Source organism: Parasteatoda tepidariorum, chromosome 1 (assembly GCF_982258835.1).
Source record: "Parasteatoda tepidariorum strain Cologne lab strain chromosome 1, Ptep-v5.0, whole genome shotgun sequence".
Classification (NCBI taxonomy): domain Eukaryota; kingdom Metazoa; phylum Arthropoda; class Arachnida; order Araneae; family Theridiidae; genus Parasteatoda; species Parasteatoda tepidariorum.
The window spans coordinates 25748981-25757804 of record NC_141755.1 but is presented as its reverse complement, the minus strand read 5'-3'; the positions used below and the strand labels follow the sequence as shown (position 1 = coordinate 25757804).

Here is an 8824-nt window from a genome sequence, read left to right as displayed (position 1 = left end):
AATACCCAGGGTATGTAAGTTGCATTTTTTATATTTATTTTAAATTTCGACGATGTTTAGAAAAGTGTAAAAAAAAATCTATGGAATAAAAAATAATGATTCTATAGTTAGTTTGAAATTTTTTTTTAACTTTCAGCAAATGAACCTTGTTCATCGATCAATTGTCCGCTGAAATGCAACTACAGAGTTGAAATTTAATGTGCTGATAGGACCATTTTGTATTACAATTTCAACGTGAGTTTTTTTTTTCCGAAATTTCCATTTGTTTAAAAATTACTGCATATTTAATATTATTGCATATTTTTAAATATTGACTATTGAGAAAAAAAAATTTAATATTTACTGGAAAGAAATACTGACTATCGAATATATAATTTGTTGAAAAAATATTTTTTCCCCACAAGAGAGAGATTACGTATTGCCAGATATAAATCTCATCATTTATGTTATAAATGCTAATTAAATTAAATTAAACTATATAAATACATACTAGCTGACCCGGCAAACGTTGTTTTGCCATATGAATTATTTCTAGAGTATAAAAATATATCTTATTTACTGTTAGTGTGTGCATACATGGTATATGAGTGGAAGAGGCATAGAGTGCTGTGAACGATGACGGAATGTGAAAATAACAACACACCAAATAATAATTTTTTTAATTTATTGTAATTTTTTCTTTATAAATTATATATACTATTATATATATAAATATATATACACTATCTAGCCATTAATGACCGGACACCCCTTGAACGGCAGGTGGACTCGTTCTGGCGGAATAAATACGGAACCTGGGGTGGGGGAAAGACCATTCGCAAGCAGGCAACGGCCATACGAGCGTTAACAGTGAAAATGAGTGGACGGCGAGAGCTGAATGAGGCGGAAAGAGGCATGATCATAGGCGCCCAGCGATTTGGTAATTCCATACGTGCCATCTCCGACAAGTTTCAGATACCACGGTCAACAGTTGGTGACGACGTGTTGAAATGGGAACGAGAGGGAGTGATAAAACCGCAGTCCCGACCCGGCAAGCCCAAAATAATGCCCGACAGGGATCGACGATCTCTTCGACGTGTAGTGAAGGCAAACCGACAAATGTCGTTGGACACTGTCACTACCAACTTCCGGACTGCATATGGCAGTGTTGCCAGTACACGTACCATTCGTCGGGAGCTGATTGCACGTGGATTCCATGGGCGAGCAGCAGCACATAAGCCAAACATCTCTCCATCAAACGCCCGCCACCGATTTCAGTAGTGCAGAGCACGTCGCCAGTGGACAGTAGAGCAATGGAAAAGCGTTATGTGGAGTGATGAGTCACGCTACATGTTGTGGCACTCTGATGGACTGGTGTGGACCTGGCGAATGCCCGCAGAACGGTACCTACCGGAGTGCATTGTCCCCACTGTGAAGTTCGGCGGTGGAGGAATTATGGTGTGGTCCTGTTTCTCATGGTTTGGCCTTGGACCCTTGGTGTTACTGCGCGGAACCCTGAACGCAGAAGGGTATAGAGACATCCTGGACAATTCAGCGCTTCCCACCCTGTGGCAACAGTTCGGTAATGACCCGTTTGTGTTTCAACACGATAACGCTGCCATTCATAAAGCACATGCCATCACGGACTGGTTTGATGAAATGGGGGGGGCAGGAGCTTGACTGGCCATCCTAAAGTCCCGACATCAATGCAATTGATCATCTCTGGGATGAGTTGGAGTGCCACAACGCCCCAAACCACAACGCCCCAAAACCACCACTCAACTCTTCGCCATGTTACAGGAGGAATGGCGGGCAATACCTGCCGCCGTGTACCAACGCCTAGTGGATAGCCTTCCTAGAAGGGTTATAGCTGTGATTCGGGAGCGTGGCGGCCCTACGCCCTACTGACTTAATACTAGCACCTCATGTATCAGAAATGAGGGGTGTCCGGTCATTAATGGCCAGATAGTGTATATTATACATACGAATTCTGAAAATAGTAGTCAACAATATTAATCTCTTCGTGCAATGGAGTGTACAATATTTTTTGTCATTCCATCTTTAGCTAACACAAATAAACTGGATGGTTTGCCCACTCGAGAGCATGCCACGCATAATAGTCCGTGTGAAAAACACGGTGTTCTCAAATCTAAGCCTCAAACAGACATTGTTTGGCCTTGAGATTTATTAATAGACATTGCAAATGCCAATCTAATGGGGAACTGAATGCGTTTATATTGAATTGGCACATCTGTGGGTATAGTAGGGATTGGTGAAAGTAATATATTTTCACCCCGGAATTTGCCATTTAAAATAATGACTTCGTTAACGTTGTTCATTAATTTTTTAACGAATAATCGCTTGCCGTTATACAGCCGTGATGGGTTTAAATTACGAAGTAAAATATGTGAGAATATCACTCAACCCTACGGTAACTTTCAGACACTGAATCTGGCAACGCCGAGACTCATCTGATCAGTCTGTTTATAAACACCGCGTCGCTCAGACGCTTGTGTCATTCATTCGTAATTTCCATTTTATTCTTATCTACATCAAATAAATATTTTTAGTTGATATCTGTTCCCTACGTATCATTGCTCAAATTAAGCTCTCGCTAACAGGTTATGGGCCCAGAAATGGAAACATTAATCAACTAAAATGAACATTTAAGAACGAATTCGGAAATCGAAAGTGTTGGAAATAACAGAACAGGTCAGTTTCTTTTTCATCACTTGTTCGCTAAAATCACTTCTAACATCGAAAAATGGCTGAAACAGATGCAATTAAAGAATTGCAGCAGCAAATTGAAGATTTACAGACTCAATTAAATGTTCGAAGAGCACCCGTTTCTACGTCAAGTGGGGGACTTCCAGAATCGAAACATCTTGATGGCTCGAACTATTTCGATTGGAAATTTCTAATAAAAAATTTCTTAGTTGATGCTGGACTCTGGGGATGCATTGAACCGATAAGAAATGAAGAAATTGATCCAGAATTAGATAGAAGAGCACTGGCAAAAATAAATTTATCGATTAAACCGATAGCGTCAGCCGAAACCAAGAAAGCGAAAGCAGCTAAGAAAGCCTGGGCGTCATTGCAGAATACCTATGAAGATAAAGGGGTAATTAGAAGAACTGAACTGTATTCATCGCTATTTCGAACAAAATATGAAGATTGTTCATCGATGTCAACGTATATTGACAACATCACGAACATCTCTGAACAACTCGAAATTATCGGAAAGCCACTAGATAGTGAAACTGTTGGTGGAATAAAACTTGGAGGACTCTCAGAAAAATTCAGACCACTCATTCTAGGAATACAAGGCTCAAATCAAGCCATTACAGTTGATTTTGTCAAAAATGTGCTATTACAAGAAAATGTGAAAGATTTGTGTTCTATATCGACAAATCATTCTGAAAGTGCATTTTATGGAAAATCCCGGAAATTTGCTCATAAACCGAAGAATAAAGACACTAAAAAACCAAGATGCTACAATTGCAATGAATATGGACATTATAGTCATTCCTGTCCAAAACCAAAAAAACAGAACCCACAAAAGAAAGTTGAATACAGAGAAAACACAGCTGGCTTTTTCACATCTGTAGAATCCAATTCTAAAGATAACCTGCCTACAGACTGGTATCTGGATTCTGGTTGTAATGCTCATATGACACCGAGAGGGGACAGGATACAAAATTTAAAACCTGCTGGAAACCGAAAAATTGATATAGCCAATGGCAACGTGGTTCCAGCAATAGGTATTGGAACAGTGGATATTGCATTAAAAAACTGTACTATCACAGCTAGTGATGTTATACATGCTCCGGAACTCACCACTAACCTGCTCTCCATTTCTCAAATCGCCAAAAAGGGTAAGTCGATAATTTTTGACTCTGAAGGATCTAAGATATTGGATTCCAAAATTATAATTCCAAATAAAAATGTAGTTGCTACTGCATCAGAAAATAATGGACTATATGTGTTGGACACTGCTAATTTTTCTGCATCAACTGCCATACTAAACTCTCAAAACATCTGGCACCGTAGACTTGCTCGCTTAAATAGAAGAGATATGAACATTTTAATAAATAAAATGTCCACTGGAATTACCTGTGACACTAATAAATCTGACACTTGTATTACATGTATCGAAGGAAGCCTTTCAAGAACACCTTTTCCTAAAGAATCTAAAACCGAACTAACTGCATTCTAGAACTTGTGCATTCAGATCTGTGTGGCTCAATGCAAACCCTGTCTATTGGAGGAGGGCGTTATTTTCTAACATTCACTGATGATTTTTCAAGAAAATCTTTTGTCTATTTCCTCAAAAGTAAAGATCAAGTAAAAGAAACTTTCGTGAACTTTAAAGCTCTTGTTGAGAATCAAACCAACAGGAAAATAAAACTTTAAGATCTGACAATGGAGGTGAATGTGTCAACACTGATCTTAAGAACTGCCTAAAGATTTGTGGCATCAGACATCAAACAACTGTGCCAAGATCTCCAGAATAAAATGGGACGTCAGAACGTTTGAACAGAACTTTAGTTGAGAAAGCTCATACTATGCTAATTGATTCAGGACTCTCAACTGAGCTATGGGCTGAAGCTGTCTTCACAGCCAACTACTTAAAGAATAGATCACCCACAAAAGCATTGAAAAACATGACACCTGAAAAGGCCTGGTCAGGAAAGAAACCAAACCTCTCCTACATAAAAGTCTTTGGATGCAAAGTCATGGTACATATCCCTGATGTGAACAGAAAAAAGTTTGATTCTAAAGCCAAAGAAGGCATCTTTGTTGGATACAGTGAAGAAACAAAAGGATACCGCATTTTTAATCCTTCTACGAAGAAAGTTTTCATTAGTCGAGATGTTATATTCCTTGAAAATGACTTTTTAAATAAAGCAGATGACTCAACATCAGCAGAATTCCAAACTGCAGACATGATTGAAATCGAAAACATTTCCACTCCAACCATAACAGAGGAACCAGACACCACAGACAAGTCTTCAGACAATGAAGATGAAGATCCTTATAATCAAGACACAAATAGATACCCGAAGAGAGCTACGGCACCTAACAGAAAAATCTTTAACGATGACTTCATTATGTATCAAGCAAATCTCTGTTGAGCTCAGGATCCAGAAACTTACGAAGATGCTATGCAATCTGACGAAGCTCAGAAATGGAAAGCTGCCCTGGAAGAAGAGATCGAAGCTCACAAACTAAATGGTACATGGGAACTTAGTGATTTACAACCTGGTAGAAAAGCCATTAAGAGTAGATGGACATTCAAAACAAAATTCAAGCCAAATGGCGAAACAGAAAGATACAAAGTACGTCTAGTAGCTAAAGGATGCTCTCAAAAATATGGAATAGACTTTGAGGAAACCTTCGCACCTACAGTCAGAAACAGTTCTATCCGTTTTCTCATTGCTCAAGCAGCCAACTTGGATCTGGATTTAGATCAAATGGATGTTATAGCAGCATTCCTACACCCAAAGCTGGAAGGAGAAATTTACATGCAACTCCCTGACCTCCCTGAATATTTTCCTCACTGATACTGCAAACTGAACAAATCCATATACGGACTGAAACAAGCAAGTAGAACTTGGTACATGGAACTAGCTGAAACCTTCAAAGACATAGGACTTTCCAGATCGAAAACTGATCCTTGCATCTTTGTTTCAAACAAGAAAGGAAAAATTTTAATAGTTGCCGTCTATGTAGACAACTTGTTGATTCTGTCGAATGACCATAAGCAAAAAGAAATCCTCAAGACGAAGCTAAAGCAACACTTTAAAATAAAAGATCTCGGAGAAGCTCACCACATTCTTGGAATGACCATCACAAGAGACCGTACAGAAGGAATCATCAGTTTAGACCAAAGCACCTATATCAGAAACATGCTCAAAAGATTTAACATGCAAGATTGCAAAGAAACAGCAACACCTTTCCCAACTGATCAAGTACTAACCAAAGAAATGTATCCGAAAGACGAAAAAGAAAGGGAAGAGATAGGACAGAGAGACCATATAGAGAAGCAGTCGGAAGTTTAATATGTGCAGTTCAAGGAACACGTCCAGATATTGCATTTGCAGTGGGGGTAGTTAGTAGATATGCCAACAACCCAGAAAAACCTAATTGGATGGCTGTCAAAAGAATTTTCAGATACCTAAAAGGTACATTATCCAAAAGGCTAATTTTCCGGAAAAATGGACAACTACAAGGCTACACTGACTCAGACTGGGCCAACGACGAAGACGTCAGAAAATGAACAACAGGCTTTGTCTTCTGCGAATCAAAGTGAGCCATAATTTGGAACTCCAAAAAGCAACAAATAGTCGCCTTATCAACAGCAGAGGCAGAATACATGGCAATTTCTGCAGCATCACAAGAATTACTGTGGATTAAACAACTCAAAGAGGAACTGTTCAACCAAAAGATGGATGCAATAAAATTACACTGTGACAATCAAAGTGCTATAAAGATCAGTACCAACCCCATGCTATCATCTAGAGTGAAGCACATAGACATTCGTCACCATTTCATAAGAGAAAAAGTCGAGCTTGGACTGATCCAGTTGTGCTACATTGATTCGAAATCAAATGCTACTGATTCGAAATCAAATGCTCCAAAGATACGCCAAACAGCTTCATTGGAGCTGATGTACCGGTCAATTTGGTACAGTGTTATTTCAGCGTTGTTATTCACTGGAAGGTCACTCACATTGGTATTTTCAACTCGAAATACTGCCATATCACTGCCTTTATTCGCATACTTGCAAATATATTTGATGCTCTTCTTTTAAGGGTGAGCATAAGTATTAGAGTTTAATATGACTTGTTGCAACGTGCGTGAATTTTATTTTTGATTTATTATGTTTCTACGTCTAGTTTTTATCCGATTACGATTAAATAAAGATATATTTAAAATATACGTTAAATTTGACCAAAAAATGAAAAAAAAATTATTTATAAACCTATTCTCAGACCTAAGGAATATACATATAAAATTTCATCAAAATCGGTCAAGCCATTTCGGAGGAGTTTAAACACTAAAACTGTGACAAGATATTTTTATATATATAGACTAGAAGGCTCCACCCCCTGCACGCTGCCGCTTGCCAACCCACGATAATTGTTACGCAATTACATTTTTTTTTCGCTTCGTGAACAAAATTAAAGTCTGGAGATTAACTGGCAATTTTCTGCGCCAACATCACATAGAGAGAATATGATAGGATTGTAAAATGTCAGAGGTTCTTATTATCAGAATTATAAACGTATATAAAGCAATTTTAATACAAACAATATTATAAACTTATGTAAAGCGAGGAAGCAATATTATTTAACACATTACTATAGGGCAGTGTTTCCCAAACTTATGACTTTTCTGTACCCTTTCTTAATTTTTCGTAATGCTGTGTACCCTAATAAAAAAATTTATGTATTTTTTACTATAAAAAAAAATTTCGCGAAAATTAAAAACTTACAACTGGCTTTTGACAAAATTAATTTTTAACTGTTAACTCAGCAAAAAATAGCCAATAGAAAAATACTTAATTGTAAATTTTCAAGGAGAGCTTTGCTTTTAAATAAAATTTTTTGAAATGTTCTTTTGTTGTAAGATATTCGCATAAGAACGCGTTCCTCCGCTAAACGGTTCCCATACCTCTGGAGGTACGCGTATCACTCTTCGGGAAACACTGCTACAGGGCATTAGCAGGAGAATAATCTCCGTATCCGAAGCATGCTTCGCAGAGCCTAACCCTAACTCGGTAGACTATATTTGAGGGTGCCCCTTGATTCTCGCCAAGTTGTGATCGCGGTTGATCGCCAAGCTGGTCGACGTTGAAACCCAATCGTGAGACCGTCAAACCTTCCAAGGCTAGATAATTCCAGAGACTTTGGCTAATTCAAATAAATAGGCATCTAATTAATTTATATTAAGTTTATTTAACAGCTTACGTTCGATTTTGCATCGATTACAATATTGGGTTTCCACTGGGTTCCTCAGAAAATTCCATGGCAGGAATGTTGGGATGTGACACGGATTTTTCCCGCCATGAATATATGATTCGAAATATTTTTAGATAGCTCCTGCCATTTAAACAGGGACTCTGAAAGGGAATTGTTTGCAAGAATATCCTCAACTTAATCACACGTAATTCAAATGGGAAAAATCTGAGATTTCAATATGTTCCAAAGATGACTTCATTCTGATGATAGGGAATTTTTGAGATTTTCTTAATGCGTATTTTTTTAAGAATTATTTCCCATTAACTTCAGAAAATAATCTTTTAATTGGCATCCTAACTTTTTATGGCTCTTAGTGAGAGAATGATTTCTATGTCTTAAAATTAGTAAGAGAAATCTACTTTAAGCTTATTATTTAATATAGAAAGAATCGTACGAGGGAGGCATTAAATATATATATACATATATATATATATATATATATATATATATATATATATATATATATATATATATATATATATATATATATATATATATATATATATATATATATATATATATATATATATATATATATATATATATATATTTATATATATATATATATATATAATGCCTTAATGCAATTATTACTTTGCAATCCTGAAAATAATTTTTTTATTTACATTTGTAGAAAATACACTAGAAATTGCATTGAAATTGGATGATTTTGTTATATTATTAATTGACTTGTTAACTAGTTATAGACTTTATTTGAAGGGTTTTATAATTTGTTTAATTTGTTAAAAGAAACTAAATTTTTTGTATTATTTGTTTTTGAACATGACTGGATTTTTGTTTTAGTGACCATTTAGTCAGAG

The 8824-nt window shown here is 36.7% G+C and overlaps 1 protein-coding gene across 1 annotated transcript; it reads left to right on the top strand.

Annotated features, from left to right (window-relative positions):
• Positions 1–855: 855 nt before the first annotated feature.
• On the top strand, positions 856–1260 carry LOC147816344 (uncharacterized). The gene has a single exon (XM_087150434.1). It carries the CDS (start codon positions 856–858, stop codon positions 1258–1260), a length of 405 nt encoding a protein of 134 aa, XP_087006560.1.
• Positions 1261–8824: the final 7564 nt, after the last annotated feature.

What these genes read in the sequence shown, in the direction of transcription:
- LOC147816344 (XM_087150434.1), top strand. Translation starts at nt 856, where the DNA reads ATGAGTGGACGGCGAGAGCTGAATGAGGCGGAAAGAGGCATGATCATA.